Below are 22,600 nucleotides of genomic sequence, written 5' to 3' on the forward strand. Positions count from 1 at the left end.
ATGCATATATGTAGAAGCTAAATAAGTATAACGTGACACAGTAAAATCTGAAGAACAGAGATGTTCATTTCACTTTATGTCATTATCTTATGACGTAAACATTTACTTGTACAGTAAAACTTCTATCTCTGGATCTTGTGTGTAATATCTTGAAGTTTTTATAAGTCTTGCACTACACTAGAGTCAAAAGCTATTTAACCATAGAAAATAGCTACATATATATTTTTAAAACCACATGTTGATGATCCTACAGTTACAAGAGATGTATACATGTACATGTAGTGATGGGTTTCTACAGTATAATGACTATGGTTCAATAAAGTCGTTTATAATATATTCACAGTAGAAGTTTCATGCTAAACTTATTCAGTAATGATCTTGTTTTGGCATTGAAACGTCTCTTGTACTCATTGTAGTCGGATTTTAATGAAATTTTCCATGTTAATAGTAAAATAGGTCAAGTTAATTTTCTTATCAGTATATATGTTTTAATTATCATACTGTTCAGCATTTTTTTTAAAAAGATAAAATTTTCCATGATAACCTCTCAAAAATAATTGAAACAAAATGATAAATAAAGATCCATCTGGAGAGCAATGGGATAAATAAATATTGAATTCAACTAATCAATGAAGCATAAAATTAAGGTCAGTGTTATCTAAACTTAGGACAGAGAAAATTTACTTGTGTCAAACTTAGTAAATAAAAGTAAAATGTAGGTCAAAGTGACCTGTTTTACTCCCTTACACAAATCCCAACAACAAGTTATTTTGTTGCATGCCACTGATTTTCTGATACATGTGATACCTATATTAGTTATCAAAGAAGCAAATTAAGCACAAGGATAAGCCAGAGCATTAGTTTCAGGTTGCTCTCCAAATCAAACATGCACTTCCTTATACAATCAATCAATCATTTTAACTGTCGTTTGTTGATGTATATATCATTTATTTTTCCTTTATTGTTATTGTTATGTACATTAATCAGGCCAGGAGTTTTTTTGTTTGAATTGTTTTACATTTGTCATTTCTGGGCCGTTTATAGCTTACTATGGGGTGTGGGTTTTGCTCATTGTTGAAGGCTGTAAGCAAGAAAGGTTTTAAGTTAAAATACTTCTGCATTTAACTATGAAAATTTATGTAAATTATTATATTATTTTTAATATATATATAAATAAATGTCAATTTGAATTTGGAAAAGAGCTTTGAAATGTTCCAATCAAATAATATACTCACCCCCTGACTGCCTTGAAATTGTATACTGGGCTTAGAGTTACTAGCATTCTGAAATACAAATAGAAAAAGAATAAACATTCAATTAAATTAATCTTCAGAATACTGAAAACCACATTCTATATGCCACCATTTGTGATGGAAAGGATTTATGATCATTTATATACTAACAGCCTGATAAATACACCTTAGTCATGTGTTTTATACAAAGGAGTTCCTGATTGACTAAAATCGACAACAGTTTGCCAAACACAAAGACTTATGATTTTGAGACATGTATATTTGTATGATTCCAGACTAAAGTTTAAGTCAGGCATGAAATGTAATACCTTTGTAAAGATAAATAACTAAACCTTTCCATGTTCTTCATTGATTAAGGAATCAAATCGTTTAATAATGCTAAGAATTTTATCAGAATCACAAAGCTAAACACTTTTCCAGACATATTTTTGTTTCAGTCAGCAAAAAGTTCACAGTAATTTTATCGGAATAAAAAACTTTTGTTTCATTTCTTTCACTATTTAGTCAGGTAATCATACGTTTAATTCTCTCATTGGAATCACTGACTGAAATAGTTAGTTAATACTTTATATACATATTCAGACTATCGTAGTCATCACATATCATTTGCTTATATGTACTAACAATTATACTTGTTCTCAAAAAATATTAATAAATGTAGTTTAATAACTTTATAGTTGATTCATTGATTTTTGTTTGTATAAAAATATAAATTTAAGAGAAACTGGCAAGTCTTAAGAATTCAAATTAAACCCTTACTAACTAACTTGAGTACATAATTGTAATTGTTTACATCCTATACATGTGGTTTATTTTATACAGGTCATGTTTGTAAACAGATAGGTGATGTCATTCACCCTCCATTGCTACATGGCCATCTCTTACATCAACACATTAAATACCCAGTAAGAGTTGTAGTTGCTTTAGATAACTGAAAAGATATGGTTTCATGCAATTATTATTTAAAAAGTGTTTCAGTTTTTTAAGTTTTGTAAAAACTAAAAAGCCTCATTTTTTTCACTGGAAACAATCAATGTATCACATAGCATGTAATATGACCATGATGATGTAAGTACTTAAGCAAGTTTATTGTTAAATGAGAAATGGAAAAAAATTCCTCATGTCCTGGAGTCATGACTATTCTCTTTTTGCAGTCTTGAACTATAAATATGTTTCCTAAACTGACTACATCATGAATATATAGAGGTCATGTATGATCGTCTTATCTTCTTATTATTTGTATGACCCCATGTCACCTTTAGCTCACGTCATGAACATTCATTACGTCTTTTACTCTGGCCATGTATTTATTTTTGTGCCTCTGACGATCTTCCATTATAAATTATCACACAAATATCAAAGTCTTGCATTTCCGTTTAAATTGATTGATTGTTATGGAAACTTAGGTTGAAATGAGATCAGTCCATAAATCACTTTATACATATTCTTCACTTCTTCATAAAACTGTAAATTCACAGGTTTCAAAATCAGCAGTGTCAGTGATCTAGTGGTTTATAGGTCATGAACATCAGCATAAGGGGTTAAGCAGCATATGACATTTTCAAACAGTAGACAATCATGGCAGCCAAGCAAGCAACTAATTAGTTTCACATTTTTAGGAAGGAAAAGTTTAACTATGAGCATTCCTACATGTAACTTATGCAAGAAAAGTTTAACTATGAGCATTCCTACATGTAACTTATGCAAGAAAAGTTTAACTATGTGCAATCCTACATGTAACTTATGCAAGAAAAGTTTAACTATGAGCATTCCTACATGTAACTTATGCAAGAAAAGTTTAACTATGAGCATTCCTACATGTAACTTATGCAAGAAAAGTTTAACTATGAGCATTCCTACATGTAACTTATGCAAATGTCTTAGCTAGTTATCCATTAAATCATTGTGCTAATATTTCATATTAATATACTAGAGTGTGAAGTGTTACACATCAGAGTTAAATCTTAATCACCCTAAACCATGTATGCTTTCTTTTTTTAAACTCAAATAAAACAGACTAAATATACTTAGAATAACGCACTAGAGCAAACATACACTTAATAAAAACAATAACAAAGACTGACAGACAATGAAAGAATATTTAGATAAACACTAGACATAGACTGTATAAATATACTCTTAAGTCTTATAAAAACTATAAAAAAAAACACAGACGGACAGACAGCATACACTTATAAAAAAGATACTGTTAAGATTATAATTATATAATACAAACAAATCAGGCCTACGTTAAGTCTTATAAAAACTATAAAAAAACACAGACGGACAGACAGCATACACTTATAAAAAGGGTACTGTTAAGATTGTAATTATATAATACAAACAAATCAAGCCTACGTTATTATAGCAGGATATAGAATATTTGTTTAAAATTTGACAATACAATAACATGTAAACATATGGCAGGCTAGTGACGTCAATCTAAATAGCTTATTTGACAAATTGTGTTTTGTTGGTCTTCAAGTTACTATTTATTCTATCTGATACATTGTTTATCATCATGCCTCATTATATGACCTTTTAACTGAAAGTAATTTATGAACAAAAATAAAAAAAGTTCATGTTTGTTAACATACAGTGTATACATGCATATCATTAAATAAGTAATCAATACAAATATCTTTTACTGTTGGGGCAATGACCAGATTAATGGGATAACCAAAAATAATGTACTTTTTACAGAGGATGACCTTGAGGTCACTCCGATGTATTGTTATCGCTTAAATTTCCGTCATTCATAAATTCTAGTCAAATTAGTGTTGGGTTTTCAACACCAGTGAAAAAAGTGCATTTTCATACCTGCGATTTCTGTTCTCCGGTTGTACGATGTTTCAACAAAATATGGAATCATTTCAGTTGTTGATTTAGTGGTGAAAATTTGACTGAATTATATCTTAATAAATACGATTTTATATGTTTAATTGGTGTTTCAGAAAGAGGTCAGGTGCTCTTGTTCATTCATAAAATTATCGTTCATTCATAAATTTATCGTAAAATAAAAATCACTACACAGGTTATACGTGTAGTGTAAATGACCACCTGTAATCTAAAAATAGCGGTCTCACTAATAACGACAAAAGAACTTTTAGCGACAAGTAGCGTCAAGAACGGTCAAGAAGAATAAATTAAGCGACAAGAAGACTATTTAGCGACATGAAAACTTCTCGTACCGCATGAGGATGACACATATCAAATGAACAATTATGTGTGGGACTTAGTAGAAATGATGTCAAAGTAACACTATGAAAATATTTTTAGTAAGCTGAAATATATATTTATTTTTTACATGTTTATGTCTTGTAAGTTATTTTATTTCTGTCCCATTTTTCAACATTAGCGTCTCGAAAGGTGAAATGTTTTAAATGAATGGTTAATTTAAATTAATTATGAAAATTGTTAAAATTAAATAAATAAAAGTAATTATTGCCCAGTTACAAACACTACCAGGGGATAATCCATAATTACCCCCAACTTTAGCCTGGTAAACTTGTTGTCTCCTTGTGAAATATAAAACATATTAAAAATGATTTTCTGATTAAGTCTTTTATTGATATAAAGTCAAAACCTTCTTGCTTTTCACTAGACAACCATGTCCTGTCAGGTTTAATTCTTATATATGTAGATGAAAAATAAAAGTGTCCCAAAACATTAACATGGCTTTTACAGCCTTTAAGGCTTTGATTTTTTTTACAGAAGAGTGTCCACCATGCACTTGCACTGCACTATAATAATAGTAGAATAGAATTATCATATATACAAATAGATGAAAATGATATTTATCGGTCGTCCAACTGTCTATATCAATCTGCTCAGCTCTTAATAAAACTCCATAGCACGGCTTTGTGACGTCAAATACGTTGACCTGGCCTTAATAACTTTGACCCGGACATATCAGCGACGTCATAATGTTTGAACCGACGTTGATAAGTTTGACCTTGACCCAAACTTATCAAGTCAACTTCCGGTTGCTGGTGAAACTAAGACAATACTTGTCCAAAAGACGCAAATGCAGCCCGATAAATCGATTATCAGGTTATCGGCGTATTAATATTGTAAAATATCAGCTGCTCGACATAATATGAAGGCTTTTTGATCTCGTTCGCTGCGCTTACTCGACAAAAAGCTTAATATTATGTCTCGCAGCTGATATTTTACGATATCAACATGCAGACAACCTGATAATCGGTACATACATGCAATCGTAATATTAATAATATATATAACAACAAACCAGTGTATTCTCTACGACTATTATTATACAAGTATAATAGTCCAAGGTATACTGATTTCTTGCACTACAATATAATAGTTATTACGGTGAGGTTGAATTTCCTGTCATTTATTCATCATCCAAGCACGAACTTGTATCAGAAAAAAATATCTCTGTAAATTAACCCAAGTTTCAGGTATAGAGATGTGATCTGTTTCTGTGACATGTGCTTTTGACCATCCACAAGAACCTGCGGTCATCCGATGTTCAGTACTTCAGTACTTTGATTTAAATATGTAACTTAAGCCTTATATAGAAATGAATTACTGTATGAATCTTACTTAACAAATGTTCCACATCTTCAATGCAGCTATCTCTAAATATAGTGATCGCAACACCCCAGGGGTGGATCCAGCCATTTTAAAAAGGGGGGGTTCCCAACCGAGGAAAAAAGGCGGGGGTCCAAACCTATATGTCCTCATTCAAATGCATTGATCAGCCAAAAAATAGGTGGTTCCAATCCCCGTAACCCCCCCTGGATCCGCCAATGCACCCTGTCCTCTTATCTGTGGTCCCCACTTCCCACTTCAATCACAGGTACTAAAAGTATGTGCTTTACATATCTGTGCCTAACCAAATTTGTAAATATGAATTTTCTATGTATATTTGGTTTAATTGATTGGTGTTTAACTTTTAGCACTATCGTGTTATATCAGGACAGTCAGTTGTAAGGGGAGGAGGAAGCACTCAAGTAAAAGTTAACCCCTTAAATTCATACATTGTCTTATTTTTTCCATGATTTCAAAGTTTGTTTTTTCTAATTATTTCTTATTATCCAGATAACACAGAATCAAGGGTAATTCAGAATGAAGTTATTTCAGTAAATTACTGACAGCTACAATGTATGTTATGTTACTGACAGCTACAATGTATGTTATGAAGGTTCAGTAAATTACTGACAGCTACAATGTAAGTTATGTTACTGACAGCTACAATGTATGTTATGAAGGTTCAGTAAATTACTGACAGCTACAATGTATGTTATGTTACTGACAGCTACAATGTATGTTATGATGAAGTTACAATGTTTTTCAGTAAATTACTCACAGCTACAATGTATGTTATATTACTGACAGCTACAATGTATGTTATGAAGGTTCAGTAAATTACTGACAGCTACAATGTATGTTAATTTACTGACAGCTACAATGTATGTTATGAAGGTTCAGTAAATTACTGACAGCTACAATGTATGCTATGTTACTGACAGCTACAATGTATGTTATGTTACTGACAGCTACAATGTATGTTATGAAGGTTCAGTAAATTACTGACAGCTACAATGTATGTTATGTTACTGACAGCTACAATGTATGTTATGATGAAGTTACAATGTATTTCAGTAAATTACTGACAGCTACAATGTATGTTATGAAGGTTCAGTAAATTACAGACAGCTACAATGTATGTTATTAAGGTTAAAAAAAATTTGTTTAACATACTGCCCTATTTCTTTGTAATAGGGAACAGACATTTTTTACCTAATGACATGCATCAAGAATATTCAAAATGGCATCACATATGTTTATGAGAAAGACAAAATAATGCAGGCATTGGTGGACCATATATTTATACTTATTACCATAATTGTCACATGTGATGCCCCTGTCTTATAAATGAAAAAAAAAGATGAACCTTATAGTCAAAACATAGACATATATATAAATCTGAATTCTCAGAAGAACATCCCCCTTTTTTTTTACATCTAGATTTGTATCTGTCATTTGAAACAAATTAAAAATGATTATACAACCAAAACAAAGCTGTGAAAACTCATTATTATGTGTCTGCTCTTAATAAACTCCTTGTGTTCCACATGTGAATAATGTAATGGTGAACAGGTTTGTTAGCAAAATGTTTTAAATATATATATATTTTTTCAGTTTAAAGAAAGAAACCATCTTTTTTATTTGATCATACTTATTTTGATCTTTATAAATATATTCTAAACTGTTTAAAACTTTGAAGTAAATCGGCTCAGCCAAAACAGATTGACATTATCAATAGGCTGGCATACTTGAACAATATATTTGTGCATTTTACCATGGGCTTGGACCCAGAAGTTTTACCAGTCATATTACGTCTAGAATTGATAATTTAAAAATATGTGTTTATTGTTACTAGATTTACATAGTTTTTAGTACTTAAATTAAATTTATAATGTTATATTAATTGGGGCAATATTTGACATAATTGTAAAACATTCATAAAACAAGCTGCTGGTGGTAAATATACAGCATTTGTATTTCAATCAATTTAAATGCAAAACCTACAGATTTATCAATGGAAATAGATTATAGGTTTAATAGTCCTCAATCAAAGTCAAATACAGATATATATATATATGTAGCTACTGTTTACTTTTGTGGTAATTAGAATAAAAGTCTGAGTATTAAATAACTGAGTATGTATTTTATAAGAAATATACAACATAGGGCAAAAATTATTTCAGATTATACACTGCATTAAAGTTCAGTAAAACCAATAAAAATCCGGGCAAAGTAATAAACTACTACAAATATAAGATCATTTTACTCATAAAATCAAGAGTACTAGTAACATCAAGAATTTTGTTGGAAAATGAAAGCTAGACTAGATATATGAAAACTTAACTAAGAAGTTAGTTTCCAATGACATGTGGAATAGACCTACTCTCAATTACATATAATGCTATTACACAGCACTTGACAATTAATAAGAATTATCCAATGTCAAAGTGCCTGAGGTGTGACATCCTGATGGCCCATAAATTAATATTTACACCTTTATACACAGGCCTAAATGTATTACAGGAAGTTAAGATCAGCTGTTACATGTACATGTAGGCCTCTTAGGTCAATCGCTTGTAACAAATCATACAATATTGTTACATTACAACTTTTAAAATATATACATATTTAAACCCAAAATCTAAGTGTTTTGAAATATTTGATTTGACCAAGGATTTGATTTGACAATCTATTGAACAATCTTGTCATCTGGTTTCTTTAATTATAGTTCAAAGGAAACTTTTCTTCTATACTGAAGAAGATGTTTTCCTTTTTTACAGTACATCTATCCAAGTTCCTTATTTTGCTACTAACCAACAGTCTGCATGTGCAAGTTCTGAGACTAACAGTATTATACATGGATCTAACTATATAACTTTAGCACTATAATCTACAATAATGAGACAAAGTATGTAAAGTACTTTCAAAAAACTTAATTTGAGTACTCCAACCAATCCAAACCTTATACACATTGGCGGATCCAGGGGGGTTCCGAGTTGGAACCCCCTTTTTTTTTTGACGATCAATGCATTTGAATGGGAGCATTTAGTTGGAACCCCCTTTACTCAGGGTTGGGAACCTCCCCTTTTTAAAATGGCTGGATCTGCCCCTTATACAATTGTACGTACATACATGTATATCAATTATAAAACATTAACCCAGCCAATAGTAGCTATAGACATTAAAGAAGAGATTATTTATCGCCCTTATACTTTAATCACATTCCATGACAATTTATGTTCCTTCTACTAAAATAGAGAACAAAATAGTTTGAGTAACAGACCTGTCAGTGTAGTACTAGTATCTGACAAAATGGAAAATAATTGTGACCAAAAAAATCAATGCATGCATTAGATTTATATAACCTTTGTAATACATATTTATATATTGTATAAGTCCTGATGTAAAATGATTGTACTCAGTAGGTACAATAACTTCATTGCACTAAGAATGAATCAGACTCCATACCTGATATTATCAGTACAGGTCATACTAGTATGTTAATTTTCCATCAAACTTGTTTGTTTTGTTTTTTTCTGACTATAAATAAACATTTTATACTTATGCAATTGCTAGAGCCCTTTCCTGTTGTCAAGTTATATATGTGTACAGATTTGAACAGTGCATTCTTTTCTATCTTAACCTAGGAATAGGCACTGTCATTAAAGCTTCAGAAGAAAAGAAGCTAGTGGAACAATAAATTTGTAATCTCTTTCCATTTATCTGACCTATTAAACAATTCTGCTTTTAAGAGATAGCAGTACACACACAACAAATTGGGTATGTAAGCCAGACAAAGGTAAACATCAAAAAGTTATTTACTAGATTTTAATAATAAAATTAAATTGTACAACTTCTTTCCAATAAAATATAGACCACATAGGTACTAGAATTTTAAGGGTGAGTACTTCTAGAACTCCAACTGTGTTGTCAGTCATTTGTAGTCAGATCAAAGGTCACTAATTATTGATTAGGGTGTAAGGTTATCTGGTACCTTATGTAACATTACATACTTATTACCTATATACACCTTCTCATTTCATTATCAACAAAGGTTTAAATGAACTGGAAGTTTACTCTACGTTTATCTACTGTTTTCTACTGACTTAACAAGTTAATGCTTTCATCCAGTTGATAGATTACTTTAATTTTAATCACTGCTTGGAATAAATAAAATCTCAAACCTAAGGTCCTGTACTCTTTAAATTTAAATGTAATCATGTTTGTGGTCTATTTATCATTCTGTGGTGACCACAGCAAAGTTCCCACTTGTCTGGCATAATAAATCAATCAGTAAATATTAATTGGCATTAAATTAAATTGTTTTTTTTTTTATAATTACTGTTTTAAGTTTAATTCAAATATCTTAAAGGAAATTTAATGACTGTTCCAGTTATACATATGAGGGTACTTCTTTTTACAATAAGGTTAATGACTTTTAACAGAGTTTTTTTTATTTGTAATTAGATTAATATATATATGATATATGCCATATGGGATCTTGAGTGAAAAAACAATAACAAGGCCCAATTACAAATAATGTACTTAATTATTACATCACCTGATATTTTCCTAGTTATATGCACATACTAATTTATGCAAAATCAACAGCGAATTATTATCAACACTTTATAACCTATCCTTAAATCTATAACATGACATAATTGATAGCAATATGAAATAGGATATTATTATATTTAGTCTTTTGTTAATTACTGAATCAACTGTGATAAAGTTAGCACACATATGACATTATACATGTCACTCAAATACTCCATCAGGTGCACTTTGGTGCAGTCCAATGTTATTTACAAATACCCTGAAGTGCAGTAAACATACTTGTCAGTGTATTGACCTGGATAGAAACAAATCTGTCAATTATTCCTCAAAATGTCAACTACTGGTGTAGTATTTCATGACAATATTTCTAATGTATTTCATGACAATATTGCCTCACATTTTAATACCGGTGGCAGTGCAGTATTTCATGACAATATTCATAATTGCCTTGCATTTACTTAGCAGTATTTCATGCAATACTTTTTAACCTGTACAAGTACAATCATTAGACACATGATAATGCACATGTAGTGCAGTAACTGTAATGACCTATCCTATATATATATATATATATATATATATATATGAGGTTTAATTCCTATGAGTTGTCTATATTGTTATGTTGAAGTACACGACACTGTACAAGACTATTGACAATGGAACATGGCCAATTTATGTGTACTATTATGACACATTTAAAATTTTAGTCAAAACGTAATTTCCTCTTCTAGTTGTGGAATGTTGTTTTCATCAGATAACTTTATAATGAGTTTCCTACATGTAGACATTTCTCATTTACAGTGAATAACTACTTTAACTTCAACTAATTCAAAACATATCTCTATTTTGGTTTAATGACATTTGGCCTACTTCATTAGTACTCTCTGTACTAAGGTAGATTTAGATTAATCATTTCAATTTTCTTATTAACAATGTCAATCTAGATATAATGAGAATTAATGGTCCAATGTTCAGTGTTATCAAGATGTGAAAACCTAAGTCTAGTCAAACAAGAAAAAAAGTTTTAACTCTTCAACAAAATACAATTTAAGTAAACAAAATTCTGGAGAGTTTCAAATAGGCATAAGAAGATGAAGTAAGAGTGCCAATGAGACAACTTTCCATCACAGTCCCAATTTATATAAGTAAACCATTATAGATCAAAGTACTGCCTTCAACACAGAGACTTGGCCCACATCTTACCACAATCTATAAAGGGCCCAAAATCATTACTAGTGTAAAACCATTCAGGAAAAGCAAGGGTCTAATCTATATAAAAAATGAGAAACGAGAAACACTTCTGAACCACATCCACAAACGACAACTACTGAACATCAGATTCCTGACTTAAGACAGGTGCAAACATGTTATTGGTACCAAACCGTCAGCCTTATCTGAAACAATAGTGAAATTAAACAATTTAAAGATATGATCATGAGTACATAGATAGATACAGGAAGATGTGGTGTGAGTGCCAATGAGACAACTCTCCATCCAAATAACAATTTATAAAAGTAAGCCATTATAGGTCAATGTACGGCCTTATACATGTATATCAAATAGTTGAAGCACTCAGACGCCCAAGTTTCACTACTTCTGGTTTTATTCTTGGAATATTAGCTGAATAAAATATCCACTGGGAATTAATATGGTTTAAAACCAGTTTTCACGCTTAACCACAAGTCCTACAGCCACAGCTTGTAAAATTGCTGTCCGGCTTATGAAATTCTTCTCTACAAGGGAACATAATCCAACTAAAAATTGAGCTTCAGGGTTGTGGATTCAAATGCTTAGCATGAAACTGGGTTTAGGCTTTTTGAAAGGCTAAATTACTGAAAAGGTATCATGGAGTGAAGTCTGGAAAACAAATGTGTATACATTTCATTAACCCTTTCCCCCATAATGACGCTTTTTGACGCCACCCCCTTTACTCCATAATGACGCCTTTTGACGCCTGTGTAGTACCTCAGTTGAAACACTTTGACTACAAAATGTCTGCATCAGACTTAAAAAAGTTTGTATCCAATATGAAAAGGATATTCATGAGAATATCTGACTTGAATTTCATTGATGAAATATTCATTTTTCACAATGCATTATAACTTTAAACCTTATGGTTTTTTTTTATTGAAAAAATCCTATGTGAATCAAGTATGTGAGAGAGAAAAAATACATGGAGGAAAGGGTTAAAGCTGGTATTTTTATTTGTAATTTTGTTTCTAATTATTGTTTTTAAAGCTCTTTGGAGAGATGCTGACCATATAGCTTAGTATGAATCTTGAATATTTTCAGAACAACGGTAAATTGTAAGATATTTCATGACGTGATTGTGGTAAACTGTCATTATAAGTTTGAATGCAATTGGTATTAACTAAAAGAGATTTTTATTTAAAATGCGTACCTAAATGTTTCTCTAAGAAAGATGCCCAAACTGGAAAAACAATCTTCATTGTTGAAGGCAGCCTACAGTGACATATAGTTGTTAATTGCTGTGTCATTTTGGTCTCTTGTGGAGAATTGTCTCATTGGCAATCATTCCACATCTTCTTTTTAAAATGTTACATTGTACATTGTAACTAGTGTTTCAGACATGTGAATTTTTGGTAGGTTCATGTACATGTTTAAATATGTAGAATAATTTTATTTTTCAAAACGTTTTTACTGGGTTCTACTTTCAACATAGGAAACAGTCAGATTTTGAAAGTGCTTGTTCAAAATTGACAAACAAAAATCTTCAGGACAGGCACTACAAATTAGAGTTGATCAAGTTAGCTGAAACACATGAATTTTATAGGCCTAACTACAACCATCAGGGATTTCAGATATTTTTAGGCCCTAAAGCCTTTAGCTGAGAAAGTAGCACATACATGTAAACCAGAATGTTTGCTTTAAAATAAAACTTGATTATCATCATGCTAAACTTGATGTTTCAGCATCAAAATATCCTAAATACAATGTAGGAAGAATTGTGCTGAATAAATTTTCATTTCAGGTAGATATCTATACTCAAAAATGAAAAAATATTTTACTTTAGTGTATCATTTGGACTGTTCTGTAATAATACTCAATTGCAGTACATTTTTACACTAATGCTGTATGTTGGTCTTTTTATAAGCATTTTGACCACACACTGCAAATCTGTTTTTAACAAGTACGTACATTGTACTTCAAACAATTCCAAATTTTGTAAACACTTAATTTAGAAATTTCAAAATATGGCCATATCACTGGCATTTCTATATAGGTTTGACTAAGTTATGGAAGTCTAAAAAACTTAAACAGAAGACTTTCTATTGTCAGTGTTTAAAAGTAGTGTATCTCATTTATGTACATACTGAACCTACATGTAAGTGTTGATGCAGCTGATGACAAATTGAAGGAAGCCTCATAAAGTTAATATATCATTGACAAAACAAAAACTTAAACCACTCCTTATTTGTTACTGATTTCAACTGTAGCAAAATATATATGGGTAAGGTTGTATGTTGTGAAGACGGAAAACATTTTAGAATGTTAAGATACTTTGTACCTTTACTGCTGTAGGATAATATCCAATTTGTATTTTTTTTAAATGTTGACTTAGTACAGTTTATAACTGTTCTGTAACTGTTTTATATCTTTTAATCATGGTACATGTACATTGAACTATTATGTCTATACAATTGTGTTTATATGTTGTATGTTTGCTTTTTTCTCTTATTATTATTTTTTTTTTTTTTATTATTATATTTTTTTTTTTATTGTATACATGTATATGAGGGCCTCAGGAAAGATTAGTAATTGTAACTAACTGTGTTTACCCTCTTTAAATAAAGAATTTGTTATTATCATTATTATTATATAAAGTAGGGCTCTGTCAATTAACGAATATGTCAGAACTATTGAGCTTAGTGTACATATGTATTTATGATAATCATATTGGGTTTATATCTGTTATTGGAATCCCCCTTGAAAGCTGCAAAGGTACATTGTACAGAATCCATGACAAATCGCCCCACTGGCAAATCGCCCCACACCTAATCGCCCCACTTTTTCACAAACTCGCCCCACTTATGAAAAGGGTAACCTCCCATTGCAAATAGGTATGATAAAATGCCCCCCTTCTGAAAAGGGTTAAAATCCCGCTGAAATACGGTCTGTCAACTAGCCCCACTCATGACAAATAGATAAACCACTAATAAAAAAGATGCAATCCCGTTGTATATCTTTGTCCCTGTCCACGTCAATACCTTTGAAAATCTAAGTGAACTTGAAGTGCTATAAAATCAAATTGCTATTAAAAACTCTGTTTTTGCAATAAAGTTATATATATAAATGTTAATCACGCATCAATTGTATGACTATGATACAATTAACAGGTTTCTTTTCAATTGTTATACAAATAACTAAGCTTACAAGTATAAAAATCTATAAAGTTATTCTTCAATAATGATACGAAAATGTATTTGCAATTATATTTTAAGAATGTTAAAAAAGTTTAATAAATTTCGTGTAGATTACAAAAATCAAAATAAGTTTTCATTTAAGTGAGGCTAGTTGGTAGACCTGAAAATTGTATATAGAAGTAGATTTTTCCTTTTTTCAATAAGTGGGGCAAAAATTAACTGGATTTGACCCTTTTCACCAGTGAGGCGCTTTTTTTTAAAAGTGGGGCGTGTTGGTAAACCAGGTTGGGGCGATTTTTTTATTTTTTTAATAGTGGGGCGAGTTTGTGAAAAAGTGGGGCGATTTGGTGTGGGGCGATTTGTCCTGCTTCCCATTGTACAGTACTATCCATGAACAATCCCAAACAGGTGATTTGTCACAAACATATATAGTAGAATGGTCTAATCTATTGTTTTTACAAGACAGGACTTCCATAACCATGATAATGTGCTTCAGCTTATGAAATTAGTAATTCAAATAAGGGTTGTGACTTAATTTTTTTAAAACTATCAGGTTAAACACATTTAATGAAAAATAAGACATTAGTGCTGAATTTATCATGAAAATCAGCATCATATTTCAAATATGAATGTCATTAACTTGTAATCTGACCCTTAACAAAAATCTGGGAACATATGTTTCTCTGCAAAAGTAGGTTAGAACATTTATGAAGTAGAATCATGTACATACAATCACAAATTTGAAAGAACTCCTGAAAGATAACTTGACATTGTGAATTATACTGACATTAATTAATCTCTTCAGAAAAAAACAATGAAGCCCAAATATATGTGCTACTGACTTTTTGGTTTTGCGAAGTTCTACAGGTCCACATATGGTTCGGGGAAAAACAGTTCATTACAATAAATCATGGGACACCATGAATGAAAATAGTTTGTTCAAATAGTGAACGTCACACCTAAAATATTAAATCCTTCAGTAAAAACAGGAACAATAAATAAACGCAAAATATATTCGAACTAAAAACTGTTGAGTTTGCAATTTTCCATTGCCAACACCATATTTGTACAGAGTATTGTGTGATATTTTTCAGTAAAACGTGTAAATTTTACCTTCAATTTTAAATATTCCTCTATTGCTTTTAGTGCTGAGTCTGTTAATCTAACTTGAACGACCGTTTTTTGGTCGTGAAGAGAAAAATTTGAAGAGAGCCCGTATTTCTGGCCTTCCACTAGCGCGGCCATGTTGGGTCTGATCACAAAAGTTACTGTTAGGGAAAATTTCAAAGTAAAATTTGAAAGTGTTTCCGGTTGATTGTTGATTGTCAGTTACATATAATATGGATTATAAAACGAAAAGTGATTTGATAATGTAGTACTTTTTGAATATACAAACCACATATGAGTATTATTGTACTATTTTCAATATTAAAAATCATAAATCTAAACACTTGTATTTAAATACATTTTGACATTTCCCCCATGTCAAGAACGATTGGATAAAACAGCAGACGGAAAGGGTGCAAACCGGAAAAATATAACTATAAATGAAAAAAAAATATAATAATGAAACTACCAACTATTGAAGAAAAAAATCACCAAAAAAACACCAAAAGATCTATTAATTCACTAAGAAGTAAACGATGATTATAAGATACGTTCGAATGTCCAGTTTTCAATTTTTAATATATATATATATATATACATACGATAGTCTCAAAGCCTAAAAAAAAGAAGAAAAGACTGAATAAATCAGAAAAAAACGATATCGGGAATAAATGACAAGCAAATTAGGAAGAAGAAAAAAACATATATCCAAACGCTTCCATTTTACTTTCAAAGGACGGCCAATTATGATGTTAAATCGGCAACGGGTCAACTAGTCCAATATCATATATATATATAAGAATCTTCAGCAATCATGCAAGTATACTAGAATCATATAATTCTCTTTAAAAAACTGAAAGCAACAGAAAAAAAAAACATCCTCATGGATAATAGATCATAATAATTATGAACAATCTTATTTCAAAATTTCGATTTCATTTCAGTGATACAAATCCTTTCGAAGCAGAGTAGATCTATGTCTTTGCAGCAACAATTTAAACTTTGATGATGAACTACATTTTTTTATAAAATGTTCTTCTTATAAATGTTTGAGAGACAACCTTCAAGTTTGTGGTGTAACTATATGATAAGCACTGAACAACTTCTACTTCTATTTTAAATGAAGCAGCTCCTAAAAGAGATATTAAAATAAAAAAACATACAGAGCCATGGATGACTTCTGAAATTATTGAACTTATTCAAAAAAGAGATCTGCTTTTGAATATATATAAAAAAACAAATAGTAAACACTTTTATTACGATTATTGTAAATGCAGAAATAAAACCCAGAGAGAGGTAAACAAAGCTAAGTCTTCATATTTTGAAAATAAAATAGAAGAAAATAAAAATAATCCAAAAAATATCTGGAAACAGTTTAAAAGTATGGGTTACAGTACAAAACAGAAGGAGAAAAGTAAAGTACTTAATATAGATAATGAGAACTGTCATGACTCAAATACAGTGGCTAACTATTTTAATAACTTTTTTACAACTATAGCTGATAACTTAGTATCAAAATTACCACCAGTTCCAAAAGTGTTTGATATTAAAACAGACATATTTAAAAAAATTTACAACACTGTTTGTTGTAATGATTTGAATTTTAAATTAAAACCTGTGACTGAAGAATATATTTTTAAACAGTTACAACAACTCAATCCAAGTAAAAGTACTGGATTGGATGGAATACCATCAAGGTTTTTAAGAGATGGCTCAAGTATTTTAGCAAAGCCAATTACTTATATTGTTAACTTGTCAATAACTTCAGGCATAGTACCTGATGAGATGAAAACAGCTAGAGTGTGTCCTATATTTAAGAAAAATAGTAGACTGGATGTCGGAAATTATCGACCAGTCAGTATTTTAATTGTAGTTTCTAAAATTGTTGAAAGATCAGTATATTCACAACTTGAAAAATATCTGGTGGAAAATGATCTACTTTATAATTTACAATCTGGTTTCAGATCTGCTTATTCTACAGATACATGTCTTATACATTTGTTAGATCATATTAAAAATGAAACTGCTAAGGGACTTTATACTGGAATGATAATGTTAGATTTACAAAAAGCCTTTGACACTGTCGACCATCTTATATTGTGTAACAAACTACAAAAAAATGGGTATCAAATGTACTAAATGGTTTGAATCATATTTATGTAATAGACAACAAAAAGTTAGTATTAATGGTACTGAATCTGATTTAAGATATATTACATGTGGAGTACCACAAGGGAGTATTTTAGGACCACTTTTATTTCTATGTTATGTTAATGACATGTCTATAAGTATTAGTAAAGACTGCAAAATTTTATTATATGCAGATGATAGTACCATACTTTACTCTCATAAGAACCCAGAAGTTATATCGGAGAAACTGGGTAAGGAACTTGAATCTTGTAGCAAATGGCTGATTGATAATAAATTATCACTTCATTTGGGGAAAACAGAAACTATTCTGTTTGGGTCAAAACGTAAATTATCTAAAATTCGTAACTTTGATGTTACTTGTAATAATCACACAATTTCCTCGCAAAATTGTGTGAAATATTTAGGCCTTAATATAGATAATTCTCTTTCTGGAGAAAAAAATTTAAATAATATTATTCAAAAGATAAATTCAAGATTGAAGTTCCTATACAGACAGGCAAAATGTTTATCAGAACAATCAAGAAAGACTTTAGTAACAGCTTTAATTCAATGTCATTTTGACTATGCCTGTTCTGCATGGTATGCTGGTGTCAGCAAAAAATATAAAGATAAGTTACAAGTATTACAAAACAAATGTGTTAGATTTATAAAAAAACACTGGATATAGATCAAAAGTTGACCATAATGTATTGAATAGTATTGGTTATGTTAATATTGAAAATCGTGTTAAACAATTGAGATTAAACCATGTACATAATATTTATTACCACCATTGTCCAAATTATATGTATTCAAATTTTACAAAGGTGAGACATTTACATCACCATTTCACACGAAATAGTGAATATAACTTCTGGGTTCCTCCAGTAAAAAGTCAACAAAAAGACACATTTTATTTTAATGGCATACAAGATTGGAATATGTTGCCAATTAAGGTTAAAAAAATAAAGAAAATAAAAGATTTCAAAATTAGCGTCAAAGAGCACTTAACCAAAAGTTATAGTGCGGCTTCATCAGACTCCTTTTTATATTATTAATCATATTTTTATATTAAATTTCTTTTTATATGAATTTTTATGTCATATTAATTTGTGTGTTATCTTTTTTTGTATGCCGAACACTATAAGCCGTTTACATGAAGGGACCCCATTGGAAACAAGCTTTAGAGCTTTCATGGGTTATCCCTGATAAAATATCAGCAAATTGTTTCATACACTTAAGGATACTGCACTCATAAAATGCCAGTATATTTTACCATATTATGTGTTAGTATTGTCTATGTATCGTATATATTGTGTATTGTAATTATAAATATGTTTTGATATTTTATTGAATGAAATATTATTATATTATTATTATTAACTTATTGCCTTTCAACTTCCTTTGCCCCCATGTGCAATAAACCCTCTTCAATCGTTTATGAAAAGTAGCCTTGATATCAAAACTTGATTGCTTAATTAATATACAACAGTTTTATGTTGTATTTAAATGAGCACACGTTGGAATAGGAATATACGAAATAATAACTTAAAAATCTCACGTTGTTTTTTGTGCTAATGAGAATTGCATTGAAAATCCCGCGGAAAATTTCAAACGTCAACAAATCGGTTGCGTGAATTTTGAACTTGAAGCAGTAGCATGATGGTTGTTTTAGAATACGAAATCTGCTGTACGGTAAAAAAAATACGATCATGAAAATCGGAGTACTGTATCATTATTCTCAATTATCAATGTATTTTATTTATAAGAGTTATACATGATAGCTTTCAAAATGAAGGACGGGAATAGATGCATGACGATATTGCATGAAGAATACACTGCGACGTAAGTGAATTTAGCGCTAAAAAAGGGGGGGGGGGCAATTTGGATCTCTAGTATGTAGTAGAAGGGGTTTCTAGCAGTTCAACTAATTATGAGCTCTTGAAAGGCCCGTAGAAAGGCGTTACAAAAAAAAACAATTGAAATAGCCTTTCAAGACCATGTTTATACTATGAGGATGGTCTCATTTGGGGGGGAGGGGGGGAGGGGGCTCTGATCCCGGATCCCGCTTACTGTTTTGTCAGATTCCCGTATCCCGGTTACACTATGTACTTAAGCAATTCTCATTTTTTTTGTAGTTTCCCGTGTCCCGCTAGACTTCATTTCCCGTTATCACGGCACAATAATTCGACTTTCACGTGTCACGCTTACAAAACAAATCGGCAATCTCGCGTCACACTTAGACCCGAATGAGACCCACTATGAGTACACGAATTTTTTTTTTCTTCTCTTTTTCCAATCGATCGGGAAGTTCCGAAATATTGTTATATCGTAATTGTTTGCATACATCAGCGGTCGATGCGTTTTGTGTGAATGTTTTTATAATGACAAGAAAGATGTCCAAGGCTGAATGTACTGATTCCACAATTTTTCAATCGCACGTACCCTTTATTTTGCGGACTTACTTACAGTCATATAAACTAGGGAACACTTAGCAACAACTTTCGGCTTGAAAGTTATGCACGGTTATATTTTCGGGAAAGTATTAATATGAAATGTACTTTACTGAAACAGAGAATCTGTCAAAGAGACAACAACCCGACCAAAGAGCAGAAAACAGCACAACTTAAGGCCTCCTTTTGCATGGTCTTCAAAGCAGCAATAAAATCGGGCTTCAGCTAGCCCCTGAACAAATCCGTTTCACATATGTCATATGTCCTTTCGCTCAATTTTTGGTATACATAAAATGTTTTAGATTTTAACGAGAGAAATTTATGTATTACTGAAAAAATATTACACCAGGGTTTTCGATATCACAAACTAGTCAAAACATTTACTAAATTTTATCATCGGTATAAGGACATCATTCGGAAATATAGCTCAACATGCAGACTTCTTATACGTTCAGGTATTTCACATCCAATATTTTACGGAAATATTATTTATAAAGCACAAAAATGTCAGTATTCACCTCAGAAGCTAACAAAACCTTTAAATAGACTTATTAAGAAGGGATATAGTTACGATACTGTTGTCAGGTCATTAAAGATTGCATATTTTGGCGTTTATATTGATTCACTTATATATAGGGTCTTTGCATCGGAACTAAACACATTTATTATTAATAAACCAGTTGTTGGCATGACGCGGGTTATGTTATTCTCATATATGTTATGATGGTATGATACTAAACCCCTTTCGGGGAGGATTGTGCCTGATATTCATATGATGAAGACATAATTTTTCAATCAGTTTAATTGAAGTCTGGAGCTGGCATGTCAGTTAACTGCTAGTAGTCTGATGTTATATATGTATTATTGTCATTTTTTTTTCTTTGGTTACATCTTCCAGGCGCGTAGCAACCCGTACGCAAAAACGCAGTTGCGTACACATCGAAAATTTGACAAAAATAAAAATAAAAATATGGTAAGTCTAGTTAGAATAAAACTTAAGTAATAGAATTAATTATAAAGTGTTATAAAAATATGTTAATAGTCACTTTATAACTATATTTCGTTCGAGAAACTAGTTTTCTCTTTACATTTTCGGGACCAGCATCGTGATTGTGCTGCTGATGCAAACAATTAAAATAGCTGAGTCCTCGGGGTTTCAGAATAAAATAAGTGCGTCTACTATGCCTCCTTACCCTGAAATCTTTTCTGAAGATTTCAAAATGACTGATGAAATAAAACGTGATGTTCTATAAGGCAGCAACCATTTGATTTTCTGGGGGAGGCTATGTTTTTTTTTGGAAATAAAAGTTTGTTTCCAGTTTTTGGAGAAAAAAATAATTTGTTTTTGATTCTGAGAAAAAAAAAATGTTTGTTTCACCCCCAGCTGCCACTATATGTAATGCTAAAATTGAAAGAAAAAAATTGTTTTCGACTTGTTGAGAAAAAAATAGATTGTTGTTCGCCGCAGGCGAAAAAAAAAGTTTGTACAGAAAAAAAAACCATAGCCCCCCCCAGAAAATCAAATGGTTGCTGCCTAAATAGGGTAATATTTTTACAACCTATTCGCCGGTTTTTTTTTTTTTACGATGAACGTGTTTTTTACTTTTTTATTTTATGTTCGGTCGTGCAAGACGGGTGCCTCGTTCATTTAAGAATTGAATGCTTCTTTTTGTAAATTTATTGGGGTGTAAAAGCGTTGACCGAAGTACATTTTGTATGAAGCACGGAAGCGCTTCATTCTAATAATTACATTTTTTAGCTATGATCATGAAAACACGAATTTTATATATTTTATTATTTAATTCACCTGTGCACTTTATTGTTGGAGCACGTGTTATCATGAATGAAAAGTTGTATTGAGCAATGCAACTGCTTACGGAATAACACGTGATGTGCAGTTAGCCAATCAGAATAAAATATTATAATGAAACATACATCTAATGTAATTATTTAATTATACGTGTCTCGAGATTAAAAGTGCTTATTCTCCATGTGCAAAATTTAAAGTGCTTGTTTTCCTTGCTTTGTTAAAATTAAACAATCGTTTTTGGAAGTTGATAAAAAGAAGTCAGATTTAGTTTTGAAGCTTTTCCTTGTAGATTTTTGGACTTCAAAAGTATTTATATACAAATGTCTAGTTAAAGGTTTCCAA

At 30.9% G+C, this 22,600-nt stretch overlaps 1 protein-coding gene across 1 annotated transcript in view; it reads right to left on the minus strand.

Annotated features, from left to right (window-relative positions):
- LOC143071108 (RNA polymerase II elongation factor ELL-like) overlaps positions 1–16,009 on the minus strand; it is a 46,127-nt gene extending 30,118 nt beyond the window's left edge. The window contains exons 1-2 of the mRNA XM_076245203.1: positions 15,872–16,009; positions 1,236–1,283 (exon numbers count right to left, since the gene is read on the minus strand). Coding sequence (XP_076101318.1) covers positions 1,236–1,283; positions 15,872–16,003 — 180 coding nt within the window. The 5' untranslated portion in view covers positions 16,004–16,009. The remainder of the gene's footprint in view (positions 1–1,235; positions 1,284–15,871) is intronic.
- Between the last annotated feature and the right edge of the window lie 6,591 nt (positions 16,010–22,600).

This window comes from Mytilus galloprovincialis, chromosome 4 (assembly GCF_965363235.1).
Source record: "Mytilus galloprovincialis chromosome 4, xbMytGall1.hap1.1, whole genome shotgun sequence".
Classification (NCBI taxonomy): Eukaryota; Metazoa; Mollusca; class Bivalvia; order Mytilida; family Mytilidae; genus Mytilus; species Mytilus galloprovincialis.